Source organism: Colletotrichum scovillei, assembly GCF_011075155.1.
Source record: "Colletotrichum scovillei strain TJNH1 chromosome Unknown Contig00001, whole genome shotgun sequence".
In the NCBI taxonomy this organism is placed as follows: Eukaryota; Fungi; Ascomycota; class Sordariomycetes; order Glomerellales; family Glomerellaceae; genus Colletotrichum; species Colletotrichum scovillei.
Window position 1 is genome coordinate 3,761,522 of NW_023336259.1, and position 17,700 is coordinate 3,779,221.

Here is a 17,700-nt window from a genome sequence, read left to right on the forward strand (position 1 = left end):
TGGAGCAGCGAGTAGCGTACATTTGGGTCCGCGCCGGTCGAGCGCTTAAGGGAGAGGCGCGAGCTTCTGCGAAAACGTTTCGATCTGCAAGCCATGGGATACACCAGCGGGTATCCTCAAAGGCGTAAAATTCTAAAATAAGAACGTGTGAAAGAGGCTCAGTTGGAGTCTGAAAACTCAAGTTGAACGCACATCGTCTACCCTCACAGAAATGGCTGATTTTAGGTTCCCCGCGGGCAGCGAGGCTTTACCTTGTAAGAAGTCCTTTTAATTATCCATAGCACATGAGTCACGCTAAATCATGCTGCTACCATTGTCTGTTTTCTTACATTTACAGCTCTTCGAGCAATTGTTAGAGATGCTGCATGGTCATATTCTCCAACACAACGGTTTCAGCGCGTGTCTCTTGACTTCGCTGCGGTCTCGTAAGAACGAAAGAATAATTCCGGATATGGATACCTCGTAGTACTGTCCCTTTTACTTCATCCTTTCCCCCTGAATTCTGTATCATGATTATCCACATTCATCGCGGCAAATGGACTTTGCTGGTCGCCAAAGTTGATCCGAAAGATCTCCCCATTTCTTCAGCCCATTCAAGATTTATCATGCGCTAGTATCAGGTCGTCCTCGAAAGCTGCCTCTCAACTTGGCCCTTTCTCTTCCATTTTCGATGGTCCTCACTACCAGTAAGCCATTCAGAATTTCAAATCAATGACATGCTTTACTATCATCTCTGGAAAAGGACGATGTCGAAACATCACTACCTTTAGTTTAGGAGCTGCGAAAGTTACCTTGATACCAGCCTGTGTGAGTTGAAGGATCTATTAGCTGTTTGCTGGCTGCCGATCGTAGCTTCTCAAGCTCTGTGACATTCAGCGGTAGAGAACCTAGCTCTGCTATGGTGACATGATCATGCAACCGATGACTTCACGATTATAATCTTCCTTGTATGAATGGGTCCTTGTTGCGACCTTCATACAACCCTCCTAGATCAGGTGAAGCAAATGATAAGGTACTCGCACAAGAGGAATCACTGCAACCCTTAGTCGCCGTAATGGGGTGAGCAGCCTCTACGAGGATAACATATCAAGATGAGTCAGCTGATGACGCTGAAACTCTTGTTCACTTCCGGCTTGGCTTGAACTTGAGCCTCATTGTCTCAAGTCACGAGGCGCACTGCAGAAACCTATGGTTCAGTCAGCCCTATCACAGAGCACACCAATACAGTTGAGTTATCACGAATCACAGCGTAGCACCAACATCCGATGATAACTTTTAGTACTTTGCCTGTAGTTTGAGACGCCCTCTGTAGATGCGCTAAATGCTTGTGTCCGTTTCTCGGTGCAAATTGCCATCAGGCAGCTACGGACGTCAAATGCGATGTGCCTCGTAGGTAGTCACTAATAACACACGGCGTGACCGCGGCTGATTTGCGCAGTGACCTACTTAATCTGAAATCAGAGCATCGCTAACTTTCTCCAAGCTCGTTCCAAGCTGATAAAATATCGCCAGATCCGTTTCCGTACGCTGTTGCCTTCGCAGTCGCAGCGAAGAGAAACAAGGCTAAAATCAGACATGAAATCACTGCACAAGAACTGCGAAGTTACTCAAGTTTGAGTGCCCCCTTTTTGGAGTGGGGGCAACATCGTTTGAGTCCAATCAAGGTAAAAGTGGACTGAGTGGACCTCGTGAACCCTCATCCTCCACAATCTCAATTCGCGAACACACACAACAGCACCTACCCACCTGTTTCTCAACTTGAGTCTCATTCTCGTCACCAGCCAGCATCCGAGTCACCAACTCGACTCATCAACACCCAGCGTCGATGGTTTAGTGGTAAAATTCTCCGTTGCCATCAAGCAGCGTCGGGGAGCCGGGGGTTCGATTCCCCCTCGACGCATTCTTTTGCTTTTTGCGGTGTTCTGCTATCTGTGAGATGTCCCTTCAAGCTGAAAAAGTTGTCTGTGCCCTTTGTTTAGTCAATTCATGACATTTCTCTGCATGGTAAAGTTGAGTGACGTCTGTATACGTACCTAGATAGGCATTTCAGTTTCGTGTTATGTTGCCTGCGTTCCGCCGTCCTCTCGGTGTCAGTGCAGCTACATATATTGCCAGGCACACCTCATATTTGAAAGCATCTCAGCAAGAGAAAATGGAGGAACTTATCTGATGAATTTTGTTGTTTGATACTGAACGCTGTGACCAAAGTCTTTTCGCTCTTCGCTCTAAGTTCACGTACCGGAGGAGATGCGTCATCAAGAAGCAAGATAGATCTTCAGGCTTATGGGCAACACCAACAAAACCGGGTTTGACATCTCTTCGCCGCATGGCTTCGTTTTTGTCTAGGAAATTGTGTTATCCAAAGGATCCTGAGAACAATGGAGTTAAAGGGGCTGGGCCTCCGGCATGGCCCAGATCAAGCCCCTTGAGCTTCATCCTCACGCCGAGCAGCGAAGCTCTTTTCGTTCCTTCCTCCACAATGATCCTTCTTCACGGCACATAAAAATCAAGCATTTTCAGTCGCCGATCATATATGGGAAGAATCGTTTCGTCACAAAGAAGGCCTAACGGCGTTTTAGAACCATATGGCCTGGCAACAGTTACACGCTTACTACCGCAGTGTGAGTGAAGTCCAGGAGACGAACTGGCCGGATGTATGTGTTGTCAGTAATAAAGTAAATAGTAGAACACAAGCGGCTCCTTGATCAATTTCTTGTGGACAAGGAAAAGGCCAAAACAACAGGAGCCGACCGAGAATTGAACGCAGGAGTCCTGAAGAGTACGGAGTACCACGCAATAGTCAGCACTTCACGGCTTTCACCGCTCGGTCACCAGGCCCGATATTTGCTGTTAAGATGGGAAGGGAACACGCTGGCTATATTCCTAAGGCTTCCAATACTACGATGATTCAGCGACGCATCTGTCACGTATTCCTGGTGAATCTATCAGGCCTGACGTAGGTCGGGAGGTAGCCAACGGGAAGGAACACCTAAGCGGCATGCCTCCTGCCCTAACCATATATGTTTTCGCATCTGTGATTCAAGATGTAGACTCACTGTAGCTCAAATTATAAGAGTTAAGAATGTGTACCGATGCAGGACAAAAGAAAGCTCTACGGCTGTCTTTCCCACCCGCACACATCACGGGAAAAGTCCCTGATGCCACACATTCTTCACCGAAAAGTCGCCCCGTTGCCCGCCGCACAAGGCAACTGACTACCATGTGCAACCCATGGCAATTCCACCCCGCCATCGTGTTTCCCGGGTGCGGTGGAACGTTCCGCACCACCGGGCTGAGTGACAGTCAGCCTATCTGGCAAAGGGCTGAGACATAACCCTGGGCGAAGCCTCGGAACCCTCCGGTTGCAGTAGCGGCGTGAGGCGGTCCGACAGCTTGCATACCGGAGTTCAAGACTAGGGGATCTAGACCGTCGTACCCGAATGGGGGATTTCCACGTTTCCTCTAGGTGCCGTCAGATTAGCACATGGCATGGGAAAGGTGGCATGCGGACTATGGCCAATCAGACTTGTAGGATTTCCAAAAGCCAGAGACATTTAGATTCCAGCTGATGAGGGGGAGGAGATGTGATTGGGGGTCCCCTCGGAGACGCACATGTGCTAGATTGAAGTAGGCTATAAGTTGTACCTGCATGTAAGACTCCTTCGACTAATCCCGTGATCTCAGTCCCTGGTGAACGTAAGTATTGTGCGACGTACTTACCCCTAAAAGCCAGTATTTGCCATTGTGACTCAAGAGCACCAGCCGGGATCTCCAGCGAGGAATCCAAGGGACCTTGGCTTCGCACGAGCAGGAATTCCACCACGAGAGATCCAGGTACTTCATTTCTCAAACTGCCGATGCGGCTTGGTTGCAGGCTTCAACGTTCCGGAAGCGGACCGGCGCGTGCCCGCTAAGCTTCAGCCGCAACCTCCTAAGGCCTAGAGCAGCATATGAGACACCCGGAAACTCTCAATCGTCTTTTCTAGTATCGATGCAGTATTCGCACAATAGGGTCTGTAGGACCCTTACTGCCTAGAAGGTGGCGTACGATCCCTGCTGGACCTTACAGTGAAGAGATAGGCTATAGCGTCTCATCTTTGTTTGCCGGTATGAAGGCGGCGAGCGGATTGGAGTGCCACACAACTTACAAAAGCAGAGAAGCGGAAGCAAAGAACGCCTCACGGTCAGCTTCGAATACGGCTGATGCCACTCAGATGATACTTTCGAGCTTACAGGCTGTGGCGTTCGACGTGTCTTATTCACACTTCAGCTCTCCAACTGAAGCCATCAACAGTCAGCTCGTATCTGCGCTTGCGGAATTCTGCCTATCTATTGCTCGTGTAACTTGTGCTTCCATTTACCTTCATTTAGATGCCATCGATAGTTTCGGGGAAAAACTACTTAAAGATCTATTCTTCTCATCATCATCTCTCGTCCATCTCACCACATAGCTCACCTTCATCCATTACTTCAAAGAACCAAGCATTCCAAAGCAAATTTGCAGTCATGGGTCTCCCAATCACTACCTCCGCCTCAATTAGCGTCCCAGAGGCCAACTCCTTCGGAGCCACCGTCCTCCAGCCACAAAGCGACCACAACTCCAACGGCCGTGGCGGCTGCCCGTACCTCGCCAACGCCCACAACAACGGCACTCCGGATACGACCCATGCCAACATCACTCAACAAGTAACGCCAGCAGCACCAGCCCCGCCGTTGGGAATCTTGAAGAAGCTGGAGAACCGCACCTTCACCGGCAGGGGCTTCAACACTATCTTCCGCCCTCACAGCACCACCTCTCCTACTGTATTGCACGTCACTCCCGTGTTGAAGCCGCCCTTCATCCCGGACAACATCCTCCAACTCAACATCACGCATGAGACTCAAGTGTTCGCTCCCGGTCTCGGAGATGTTCCCAACCGTGGACTGATGGAGCAGGAAGACATTGAATTGAACGGCGTTCCTTACACGCAGACCATTCATGATATCACAGAGGCGAAGACGAAACCTCCCGTCATCCACTTCGAGCCCGGTCTCTGGATGCACGTTCCCGCGACCACTATCCCCAACCTCAAGACCTCTCTTGCTCGCATGGCTTCCATCCCGCACGGCACCACTATCAATGCCCAGTGCTTCTCAGAGCCATCCTTCAGCCGTGGGAAACCAATCATCCCCAAAGTCGACATCACTCCTACCAGGCTCGATAACGGCGACCAAATCCATTTCCCTAGTCAAGACGTAGAAGACCCTGCCACCTTCCGCCTCCCCCAAGACCTCCATCCGTTCTTGCAAGCCCGTACAATCACCAAAGAAATGGTCAAGGACCCCAACAGCGTCCTGGAGCTGGCCAACAAGGGTAAAGATATCATCGAGAACACATCCTACAAGATCACAACCAAGCCCGAGGGAACCAACCTCGGCGGCGGCACCTCCAACATCGGCTTCCTCGTCGGCGACGGCGAACAAGCCCTCGAACTCCCCCGCCGCGCCAACGCAAACGCCACTGGCATGGAAGCCCAGTACTGGATATCCACCGTCCGCACAAAGATCCACCTTGAGCCGTGGAAGGGACCCTCGGAGCACCAGCGGTGCAAGCACTTCTCTCCGCTGCCCCTCCGCGAGGGTGAGGAGGTGCCCGTCTTTGAGGTCCACTTCCCGATCCCGCAGGCAAAGACGGTGACCGTGGAGTACACCCAGCTCCAGTACACGCAGAACGTCGCGCTGGACTTTGCAACGCTCCGCTGGCCGCATGTTACTGTTGGTACGCTTATTCAGACAAGTCCCATCGTGTTGCATGCTTCCATTTTGAACCAGAAGGAGTGAGCTTAGAACTTGTATCTGGGGATTCGACCATGTTTACGAGCCAATTACTTGTTAAGGATTTCTTTTGTACACTCGGGACGGCATGGGCTTTATTGACTGGGCTCATGAAAAAGGATACTTGTACCGCAGAATGAGAGAGCTTGCTGACAGCGGCGGAGAAGTTGAGCTAGCCGGGGTATGTCGCACAGAGAGCCACCTAATACAATTCGATATCCAGCTTACTTGATATCCCTATTCCCGTGTGCCGTCATTTGATTATTTGACCGGTACTGCTTACTCACACGCCTTCATCACCGTCGAAGGCTTTAGATCGTTGGATACATACACATAAATCTTTCAGGTCAGGAGGTGGAGCAGTGCCTTTCGTAGAAGGCAATGGTGGTCCTGGGGAATAGTCTGCATAGTACACCTGTCTCAGGCAATTTTGTGTTCAGTCTACTGCACTGAGTATACACTATCGAGGGCTTTTGTTCGAATACATCAGGTGTGATGTTCCTATCCAAATGAGAAGTTTAATTTTTGACTCGTTGCCTAATAGCTATGCCCTGTAACATTTCAGGTTCGTCAGGAGCTGCAATTTCAAGCCAAGCTCGCCAATCAGTGAACATTGGAAAGGCGATCTCTTATCTGTTCGTAGCCCCGTATTGTATCATCTAGCCTACCAGCGTCTTGCTATGTTTTTACTCGATCAGAGGTGCCTCTCTAGTTCGTCGCGTTTATAAGAGTCCATTCAAGTTCTTTTTACCAAATGTAATGAAGTCGCAATACTGTGGTCTATGCAATTCTCTTGGTCTGTGACTATACTACCCCAGTTTGGGGATTGCAAGACAAGGTGGCCTTGATGGCCGTAGCGACAGATACTTTGCTCAATGTGTATGATAGAATGGGTGCGAGCCTAGGTATCCGTACGTGAACGCGTCTTGTTGAACGGAACACTGACTCGGCTTAGAAGACGTTAACGGTCAAAGTAAGCGAGCCGAAGTGGTGCGCAAGCCTGCAGAACTACAATATGTAGTAGTAACACAGATCAGGTCGAATGTAACCATATGCCACCACCACCAATGACTTTACGCCAAGAAGATATTCTGCCTTGTCACAGAGGCATCTTGAGACTGGCACTACCATAAGCTGGGGTCGGTGTCACCGAATAGCCGTGTTGGCAGCGCACGAACTACATCAAATGAGCCGGGCTTACGTCTACTGACTAGAAGAGTGGGATACTGATGGAGGTGATCTATGCACTCACTTGGAATCCCGAATGTCACGATCCCCCATACTCTTCAGGCTCGAAGTTAAGCCCACCATGAACATTTAAGAGCCTGTATTCGCGCAGAGCTGTGATTCGCAAGCTGCTTCTCTCTTCCAGCTGAAGCACGATTCATTGCCCCGCATCTTACGTTCTCATCAGCCATGCAGGCCAACGAAGAACAATCCCAAGCTATGTCTCCGGACGCTCATCTTCAGCAGCCAGTTCCGATGGTCTCCTCTAATCAGTGCTCTCCGGAGAGCGCAAGTGAGGTGAAGCGGTCCGCATCGCCTCGTCTGGGAACTCCGCCTGCAACACCTCATCCGACCGCTGCCACCGAGACTCATGAATCTACAATGTTGAATCCTGAAGCCGAGATCATGGCGAGCGAGACAAGCCCAGTCTCGTCTCAAGAAACTCGCAGCATCAATCTTAACTCGCACCAAAATGACAGTCTCTCGATTCTAGGCGCGGGAATCCGAAGAAAACCAATCAGTATCACCACTTACACTAGTGCTCAACAGACTCCAGAGGAGCCTTACGAGAGCCCGCAGCCTACGAGTGCTAGTGCCGAAAGGCTTGATGAAATCAAGAGAACTTCCGAGGTCTTGAAGCCGACTTGGAAAATATGGGCTCTCGAGATGTCTTGCATTGCAGTTAGTACGCTTCTCTTGGCCGGTAAGTATCAGTGCCCCTTGGTAAGTTCCGACTGCTGATTTCAAGACACAAAGTCATCATTTTCGTCCTTCTCAGATATGATTCGCAAGAGCAACCGGACTGGCCGCTTGGGGCTACACTGAACTCGTTCCTTGCTTTATTCACCACCCTAGCCAAGGCGGCCTTCATGGTACCTGTCTGCACCTGCATCAGCCAGTCACAATGGGCTTGGTTCAGCAAAAATGGTGTATCTCGACCTCTCTACGACTTCGAAGTGATAGATCAAGCAAGCCGAGGAGCTTGGGGCTCCTTGATACTCCTTTGGCGATTCCGATTCCGGCATTTTGTGGTTCTGGGAGCCCTCCTCACCGCTATCAGTGCTCTGACATCGCCAATTACACAGTTATCTATCAAGTACTCGTTGAAAGAAGTCCCTGTCGCAAAAGAAGCAACAGAAAGCCAGGCTACCACGCTAGTCGTCCGAGACCTCATGTCAACCAGGGACAACCTCGGTGCAGCAATCCGTTTCGCTATCTACCAAACTTCCTTTCAAGACTATGAGAAGTTTGAGAAACCATTACCATATGCCGCCATCGACACCAACGCAACGTTTTGTTCAACAAGCAACTGCACGTTTGATCAATATCAATCACTTGGTATCTGTGTAAAGATGGCGAACATAACGTCTTCACTGAAAGTTGAGAGGTTCGCAGACGGAAGCATGACAGAGACGCCTGTATTAGGCAACCTGCTCCTGCCAAACAGCAGCGTGTGGAAGCTTTCGCTTCCTGGTGGCTTTACATTCGACCACCAAAGCAAGTTTGCATTGTTCACAAGCATGCTGAACGGTAACCACACGATTGCATTCCAACACAGACCAGCTGTACTTCGAGCAAGAATCGCATCATTCTTTCTGATTTACACTACGCCGATACTGACTGAGTCAGACAAGACCTGGTGGGAGTCTCAGAAAAATCTGTTTATGTCAATGACGGAGGCGCATGATCACGTTCACAGTATTGAGCATGAGGCTGTCGAAATTCTGTTCCATTTGTGTGTGCAATCTTATACCACTACAGTTCAGCTGGGTAGGGAACTTACCCTCTTTGAGGACGAATTCACCAAGCCTGTTGGCGAAGACGACCAAACATTTCTCGATATGGATTGTCCATCATTGCTTGACGACGACCCAATTGCATGTAATGCGAAGCCGAACCGTTGGAATGAAGTTTTAAGTCTCAAAAGTCCGACAGGAAGTAGATCTCTTCCAGCCAAGCATTTCCGAAATGAAACTAAAGAGTTCAGCGCAAATTATCAAGCAATGGAAGCGATCTCCCTATATACGATGAGCTACTTCACAGGTTTTGCATTTTTGGTCATGCATCCTACTATCAAAACACTTCTTCCAGTCCGGATCAAAGGTTCGGGATTTATAGATACGCTTCACTCACTGCTGTTCTCACAATTCATCATACCAACCCCTGAGCGTCGAAAACTTTGCCTCGAGAACATATACAAAAATGCTGCGACCCTAATGTCTGCTTCGTAAGTCTAGACGTGGTTGCTTCCCGCTTGCTTCATGTATCATGCGGCAGCTAATCTGGGAAGCAGATTTCGAATGAATCGGCCTTACAATCAATGGACGAAAGGCGTGTTCAACGTTCCCGGACAGGCAACAACAATGGTCACATACGTCAATATTAGGTGGCCTTGGGTGATGTTACTCGCAGCCGAGATCGCGGTTTCGACGGTGTTCCTCGTCATTACTATCATTTACTATACGGGAGGCTCGGACTCTCAGTATAGAGACCTCAAGAGCTCATCGTTGGGCACTCTTGTCGCTCTCGGTCCAGACTGCCACACTGCGGCGGGTGGAGGTCTTCAGCCTGTCGATGCCTTGAAAAAGCTCGCGAAAGGGGTTCAGGTTCAGCTCATAGGGAACCAGATTGTAATCGCCGAGGATGAGACGGGTCAGACTCCCTCACAGGAGACGGCATGCGGCGTGTCCTGCGTTGCAGAAGGTGCTTCCAAGGAGTCGGATTGCACTCAGGGGTAGAAGTTAGGGTGGTCAGCGTTTTCTAGAGGGAAATGAGGAGCATGACTAAACAAAGGCTTGCGGAAAGCTTGATCGCTCAGCGGGTATTCAGCGGTGGCCGGTATTTCATCTGTGAAGATTGAGAGTGGTATTCGGCTGATGGGTCTCTGAAGGCTGAAGCCAGGTGTAACCCCCGCTTACGCGTGACGGCCATTGTTAGTATAGGTACAATTTGAAGAACGGCATCGGATATGGCGTGATTTACGATCAAGGCTGATTTTCGCTTTTGGAACGGGCAGAAATCTGGGTGCTGCGATGCCAAGTGCGGCCTATAGTAATTATCAACTCGGCTACGATGGTAATGCCGTTGAGGTGAGAGCTACCTAAGGTCACGCTGCCGTACTTTTTCAACCTTCTGGCCTGCGCCATGCCAGACTTTAGAATCCTGAGATTGTCGAGGCAGCTGTTGAAGGGCTGAACAGTCGGCTGTAGCATATAACCAAGACCATTGACGAAGTGGTGCTAGGCGGGCGGCACCGCCCTGAGAAGACGGCTGTGCCGCTGCTAGCAATCACTTGGTGCAAGTTACGGTAATGACCAAAGACCAGGTCCGCCATCATAACCGATGATCAATTTTTCATGCATACTGAACGTGTATCGCCGTCTGAAGACATAAGAGAATTCAAACGACCCCTCTTCCCTTTCCTGCTTCAATACTCTCCGCGTAACTACATTTCCCTATAAAGAAGGTTCTCTGATAAGTTTCAGGCTCTAAAAATTCAGGGGCATCGGAATCCGCCAAAAGAATGGCCATTGCGTTGTCACGCAGGTACTCAGCCAACTCGCTTGAGCGTTGACGGCGTTGCATAAGCTCACTTGTATCAGTAGCAACTACGAACTACTTGATAGGAACAAGCCCAGAGCAACCACGCCTCGTCGCCCTCTGTGTATTCCGCTATGAAACCACCGAAAGGGCGGCCCATCAAGAACAAGAAGCAGCACGATATCTCCGCCTCTTTCCACTTTGCCCCCGCGAGGGAAACTTCGCCGCGGTATGGGATCGAAACAGACCATCTGCCATAAACTCTAAGCTTCAGCTGAGTAGTTGCTTCATGTTGCTTCCTCAAAATGGAAGAAGCTGCAGCTTCTCTGCTCAAGAAAAGAATCCTAGCAAACCAGCGCAGAGGGGTGTCCTTTTTATACGCCTCAAAGACTCAGTTCAAGGTCTGAATTCGGTAATGAGTCTTCTCGAGAGGAAGGCACCATTCTAGGGTTGACAAGGCGTCTACAACAAGGTAAGTAAGCACCACGGCAAGTTTACCATGATCACATACATAATAATTTCGGCAAAACGCTTCAAATTCCAAGATAGTCACACCTAGATCTTCACCATACATCCCATCTACCTCCTGTCTTCTAGAAAGGCTACATATTGACCCTCAACTACATCCCCTGACGAACACAGCAGGCGCTAAAGCTATGTCTGCGCAGATGATCAGGCTGATTAAACTGAAAACAGATACCTGAATGAAGTCAAGAGTGGCTTCAATCAAGAAGCGCGCTGGCCAAACCCAATCAGAGGCTTGAGTTATTATCCCCCGCCCTCCCTCCTCCTTCTCTTATAAGAGTCCCGATATGTCACTGTGGGCGATAGCAGGAACCCATGAAATGGCGCTGATACCGCGAAGATCAATATGTATGAAAAAGGCTTGATTTTGAAGTACGCCCCCCTCCCTCCTTACTTCGCACCTCTCCCCCTCTCTAGAACACCACGCCCAACACCACCAGCTCAAACTCAAACTCAGCAAAACACCCCTCTCATCTCCCCCCCCTTCAACCGCGCCTCGGCCACCGGCGGAACGTGGATTGGGGTATCAATTATATATAAATCCGCACCGGTGCCTGGCCTACGCCTCCTTCTCCCCTCTCCTTCCCCCCAACTGTTCCCCCCTCAATTCAACCTCCGTCTCCCTACTCGGAATCCGCCCAACCCTCAACCACCTCCATCGCAACACGAGCTTCTCAGCCACGGCTCGCATTGCCTTTTCCCCCATCAAAACCCCTCAGCCACGAAGACCCCCGTCTCTTCTCACTCGTCCCGCTCTCTCGCCCGTCAAGATATTCAACCTCAACACAGCTACCAACAAACACGAATGCCCAAACTCCCCCAAGAAGAAGCAAACGCCAGGCATGGAGAAAAGTCAACAGTGAAAAACGCCTGGCGACATGGAAAGAAGAAAACACATTGCGCAGAGAAGAAAAAAACAAGGAGCAAGTATATATGGATGTTCAAAAAAGTTGACAATTTTTCTGGGTGCAATCGCTAACGATTATACATTTTTGATAACCGGGGGGAATGATATTGGGGCAAGTCTTGAGGGAGGATAAGACACCCCGGCCTCCTCAACTGCCTTTCGATTTTTGGGATGTGAACCACGGCTCTGCCGGAACACAGTCCATGAATGTTTGGATGTTCAATAAACAAGCTCCTCTCCGTTCTGGTTCGCAGTACAGCTTCTAAAACACAAAATCCCCGTCACTTGGCGCGTCTTCCACAGAACCTCCATAACTATCAGGTGACGCGCACACGTCGGATCGGGGATACGGTTGTCGCTGAGTGGCGAAGCTGCTGGAGGACGCTCGGTAGGGTAACAAAGAAAAACTTGGACCGCGGTGCTGCTCTCAAGTGCATTGTCTCCGAAAGACAATGCAGTTGCCTGGTGGGAATATTTCGATAAATACATCTAATTGATCGGCCGATGCTGTGAATGGAATTAAGAGACTCATAACGTCGTTGGAGGCTCGCCTCGCGGTTGAAAAGGGGGTATGTTGGTGTGATGCAAGCACGGGATATACGGGGGTGGATGGCAAAGTCGAGTGAGGCTGGTTACATGGTAGCCACCGCTCACATGACGAGACAGCAGCCGCAGCCTCCGCTCTTCTTCTTCTTTTCGCCGCCCATGGACATGTTGGCCGCAGCGGAAGGTTGTTCGGGTACGCGGACGACGGTCTGGGTCTCGGCGGGCTGCTGGGGTTGCATGGTCGGGCTCAGTGGGCCACGAGGGCTCGGCAGCGGGCTAGTCTGGGGTTTATCGGAGATTTTGGGCATGGTCGAGTACGAGTTGGTCTGCTTGATGCTCGGCGACGTGGGGCTCTGCGCCGTGGGGCTTTTGGGAGCGTCACCTCTGAGCGGCCACTCGTCTTGCTCCTGCTTCTCTTCTTCGGGGGGTGTAGTGCTTGATCCAGCTTCCGGTGGCTTGAGAAGACCGTCTGCCGTGAGTGGACGGAACTCCTTGTCGTAGATGCTTCCGTATTTGCCCTCCCGTTCCCATTGCTCCTGCTGCAGACGCTTGGCGACCGTCGGGAGTAGTTGTTGATCAGGCGGCAGACGAGGGTCAGGACGGTAGGACCCGACCATCCATGGCGGGTCGCCCTCTGGCTTCTTGACACCGGGAGACAGGTCTCCAGATCGCGTTGTCGGTCTGTTCCCAGATATACTGCTCGTAGAATCCTTGCCACCACGTGTCTTAGTCTTTCCACCAGCCTTGATCTGAGTCGAGGTCTTCCTGGTGGTGCTGGAGGTGCCGCTGCCTTTCCGGGGAGAGATGTCGGTGTTGTTGCGCTTTGCGGGTGCTAACGTTGACGTCGCGCCGAGCGTGTTGGCGCTACCGCTCCTCGGCCTCGGTTTCGGGTAGGCTATCGTCTCGAGCTCGCTGCCGCCGCTTCGTCTTCGTCCAGAGGGCGCATTCCTCTCCAAGTAATACTCGGGTATGGGGGCGGGGCTAGCCTTGGCGACAGGAATCTTGGAGCCGCTCTTGTTCTTGTCACTAATGGAAGTCCAGTAGGCGTCATCTCCTTCGACAGCGATTTCCTCGGGCCGCCGAAGATCCCAGCTAGGCAAATCCATGTCCGGCAAAGTCTCTTCAGGGACTCTGCTTTCCGGCGAAATTGAGCTTTTCCTAGATCTCGGCAGAGGTATTTCGTCGTCAGGCGGGGCGGATGTGGTCCTCCTGGAGCTCCCGTTAAGCTTCTCCTCACTACGGCCTCTGCGCGGTTTGCTACTCGCACGCGCCCTCGGCAAGACAATACCTGCAGCCTGGAGCTCTTGACTCTCAATCTTGGCCAGCTTGTCCCGGTGAATCCACTTGTCGTCGTCAGAGACGGGTATGTCGTTTGTCGACCGATTCTCGTCAGACCCAATTTTCCCCCCGAAAACATCGTCCGCAAAGTTGCCCGATTTCGACGTGTCATGGTCACGACGGTTTGTCCTGTCCCATGATCTTGTGCTTTTTGTCAGAGATATGTTGTCGTTGGAGGCCTTCTTCCGTGGGGGAGGCAGAGGCTCGAAGCCGTATTCGTAAATGTTGGCGGAGCTGCCGTTTTGCGATAGGGGTGGCCGGCTGTTTTGATCGGTTCTATCGAGAGACCTCTTGTTTTGAAGGTTCTGCAAGACCTTGTCAGCATATTTACTCGCAAGCAGCCTGGCCAAGGCCAATTGGAAAAAGAATTGCATCAGAATTGCCGTGTCGCCACGACTGTAGCTGTCTTACCTCCGTGTCTGCTGTTGTGTAGTTGTTCCATGCACCTCCGTTTCCGTGGCTGCTGCTCGGGGGCGTGATTGTGTTGGCCGTCGCTGACGCGGCGGACATGGCGGCCATCGCGTGGTCCGGAGAGCTGGAGGGACAGCAACCTCCAGACTCTGGGTGTATGTGGACTGAGAGGAGGTTGTCGTCAGGTCCAGCAGCAAGGCAGGTCTCGTGATTTGTGTCGGGCCAAGGACGACGAGATGGGATGGTGGTGCTGCAACAATGGCAGTGAAGAAGTGAAGCTGGAGCTGGCGGCGCTGTTGGACGAGAGCGGGAGATTGGGATTGGGTCGCCGGCTTTGCGTCTAGCGTGGTGTTGGTAGCTCTTCCGGCAAAGCGGATTATTAGGAGGCGCTCACGAAGCGCGACGGTAAAAAAAGGTCTGGGCAGGACGATCAGGGTCAGGGTCGCCTGAGTCTGTGTCGAAACAAAGGAAAGCGAGTAGAAGTAGCGTCAAGGCGGGATGTAGCGACCGGAGGACGGGGTCGGGAGAAGGAACAACGAAGGTGGTACGTGGTAAAAGGGCTGTCGAATCGAAATGGGGGAAATAGTATAGAGGAGAGGGCCTTTCAGCGGGAGGCCATTCGCAGCGGCGAGTACGGTGGTGGGAGGAAGTGGTGGTTTGACGAGAGCTGTTTGGGTGTGTATGGCGTCCAGTCTCGTCTCTCTGTCTCTGCTGGTGGCCGCTCTCAGCGTGGATTCCACAGTGCCGGAGTGCAGAGCAACGCAACAAGAGGGAAGAGAGACACAAAAGCGAGACAATGGACAAAGACGGGGGGGAGTGAATGAAGTGGATGGGAGAGGAGAGAAGTGGAGGAAGGCCGCACAGTCGCACACAGAAAGCACAGTGCGCAAGGCAGTGCCAGAATTTTGATGTTCACCCCAGCTGCAGCAGTACGTACTTTTTGGTCTCTTGACGCTAATTTGGAAATAGACTAGCCTTTTCTCATCTGAGGAAGTTGGTTGGTCAGACCCCAGCGCAATCCAGGAGAGAAAAGACCCACATGTGCAAGGCGTGGGATTCCCTCTTTCGGGGAGCCGCGGTCGCTGATAGGAAGAAAAAAAAGAACAAGAAGTGGTTGAAGACAGCGAATAAGAAAGGGAGACAAGAGTTCTGGCCCAATGCAGGCCGTGAGATATTGGAGGGGTTTTTCTGTTTAGAATGAGAAGAGGGAGAGGGGGGAGACTGGCACCGTATTACGGATAAGATTAACAAGATATGCTGCCGGGAGTAGAGTTGCATCTGGCAATCTTCGTCCCAACTGTGCATTTACCTTTGGGCTCCCCCAAATGTTTCTGCAAAAAATCACGGATATGCTCGGACTGAGAGGCTGGCTCGGAAAGCATCAGGTAGTCAGCAAGAGAGATGTCACTCTCGTCATTCGATAAACAGTTTGTGGATGAGGGGAAGGAGGAGGGGCGAGCAGCTGCCTACATAATCGGTATACGAAGTACTGCGTACCTTGGCTCACCATACCTAAGGTACCTTACCTACTGCGTACAGCTGCCCATTGGACAACAATGCCAAAGACCAGCAACGACCGCTACATGCGCTTGTTACCGGTGTGTTTCTTCCTCCCGACAGACAAACGCGCGAATGCAAGACGTCTGCGCCTCTCTGCCTCCAGAGGGCCAATGACGAATGCCAGACGTCTATCCAGAGATTCCAGACATGTACCTAGAAGGGTCCCGTGCAACGGCCCACATGTTGTTCGTGTGACACTGACGCTGCATCGCAGACCAGACAAAGAAAGGTGTCAATGGCACGGCGTTGTTCAGAGCGAGGGAGAGACATGACGGGAGGTCAAACCGTCAAAGGTGCTGCAAAACCGACAGGTGAGTGGCGGACAGGCTGCAGGCGCATACTCCCAGACTCCATACAGGTGGAGGGAAGGGATGCAGTGCTGTCAGTGCATCACTTGCGCTCGGACAGCTTACTCTTGAGCTGAGCTGGGCTGGGCTCTTGCTGTCCTCCCTTGATTTGAGATACTGAGGTTATTCCCGTGGTCAAAATCGATATTGACGGCTGGTTTCCACTACGGAGCCGCAAGCGACGTGAGGATACTCCATACGCAAAGAAGAAAAAGGAGGGTGACCCCTCATCTTCCAACACGGTACTCCGTAAGTTCCTCGTAATTGCGGTGGAGTTGGGGCCGTTGAAGAACGATGGGTCGAACGGCCGGGAACGGTGTGTGTTGCACAGCAATGCTTGGAATGGAACGTGGGTTTGGTCCCGTTGGTGGCCCTGTTGGAATGCCAGCCGCGGGCACTTGCAATGTTTGGTATGGCGGATATGCTTAGCATAAGTGATAAGCCAGACATCGTCATCTGTCAATCCAGGCTCATCCCATCCAGATCAGCTCAGCTAACCAGGACCCAAATTCAACGTCACCCATACGCAGTACCCGTCGGGCCGTCAGCGAGATCGGACTTTTGATGAGTTTGTTTATTTATATCCACGTCGTCGTCATTCTGGAAGAAGAGTTTGTTCGGAGTTGTTGATGCCAGCCCAGACAGAATTGTGTTTGGGGATATGTGCGTGAACAAAATCAAATCCTCAGGCGAGCAAACTTATGCTAAGGTAACGTCCCTGGCTATTTACTTATGTAAGTTAACCATGGAGGAAGGCGCACTGTGCCGGCACCATTCTAGACCCCCGAGGCCAAAGAACCCCGGCACTGGTCATTTGCGCCTCCTGGCGGCCCTGGCCCAGGCAATCAATCCCAGAAGCCGCCAACCAGGAATCTCAACGGTCTGTGTGCTGTGCCTCTTGCTTTTCAATTTCTCACTCATTTTTACCTTGGGGAATCTAGAGTGAGAACGTCATTTTTCAATTATCTGCCTCTTTAGTTCTTCCCCCGCCACTGGAATTGGTAGGTATCAAGATCCTCACGAGAGGAAGAGAAGGTGGCTGATGTAGGTACCTATTCTCTTCCTTTTCGTATATGCGCCTGACGTTTTCAAACCCCCATTCCGGGAACTTTACTTTCTTTTTCGACCTCGCTTGCAGACCGTTTTGTCTCTCCATCTGACCATTCGCATGATACCGACTGCTGCCCTTTTCTTCTTCTACGGCAGCAAGCCTACCTATCTGGATTCACAACCAGACCTCACCTCACAAACTGGGTGCAATTGGGGATGCGAGTCAACGAGATCCCTTCACCGCCGGTACACCCAATGGCGGCGCTTCGTTTCTCCTGGGATCTCGCATGACCGAGATGGGGAGGTACCCAAGTACCTTACCGGCCCCACACCCGATGATTTCCCACGTCTCCGACCAATTACGCACACTTGATGCACTCCGTACCTTCACTACGAACATTGGAGGCATCAATCTCACCTTTGGTCCGTCATCCA

At 51.4% G+C, this 17,700-nt stretch overlaps 2 protein-coding genes across 2 annotated transcripts; one reads left to right on the plus strand and one right to left on the minus strand.

The window, feature by feature from the left end:
- Positions 1–4,198: 4,198 nt before the first annotated feature.
- Positions 4,199–6,038, plus strand: HER10_EVM0004423 (uncharacterized protein). The gene has a single exon (XM_035474071.1). The coding sequence runs from the start codon at positions 4,372–4,374 to the stop codon at positions 5,818–5,820; it is 1,449 nt and encodes a 482-aa protein (XP_035338269.1). The 5' UTR covers positions 4,199–4,371; the 3' UTR covers positions 5,821–6,038.
- A 5,716-nt stretch (positions 6,039–11,754) lies between these two features.
- On the minus strand, positions 11,755–15,117 carry HER10_EVM0002024 (uncharacterized protein). Its single transcript, XM_035471753.1, has 2 exons — positions 14,309–15,117; positions 11,755–14,202 (listed from the first exon to the last, which is right to left on the minus strand). The coding sequence occupies exons 1-2, from the start codon at positions 14,414–14,416 to the stop codon at positions 12,664–12,666; spliced, it is 1,647 nt and encodes a 548-aa protein (XP_035338041.1). The 5' UTR covers positions 14,417–15,117; the 3' UTR covers positions 11,755–12,663.
- Between the last annotated feature and the right edge of the window lie 2,583 nt (positions 15,118–17,700).

Excerpts from the sequence above, each read along its gene's own strand:
- HER10_EVM0004423 (XM_035474071.1), top strand. The coding sequence starts at position 4,372 with ATGCCATCGATAGTTTCGGGGAAAAACTACTTAAAGATCTATTCTTCT.
- HER10_EVM0002024 (XM_035471753.1), bottom strand. The coding sequence starts at position 14,416 with ATGGCCGCCATGTCCGCCGCGTCAGCGACGGCCAACACAATCACGCCC. Across the intron at positions 14,203-14,308 it reads ACACAACAGCAGACACGGAG|AACCTTCAAAACAAGAGGTC; the intron begins GTAAGACAGCTA and ends AAGGTCTTGCAG.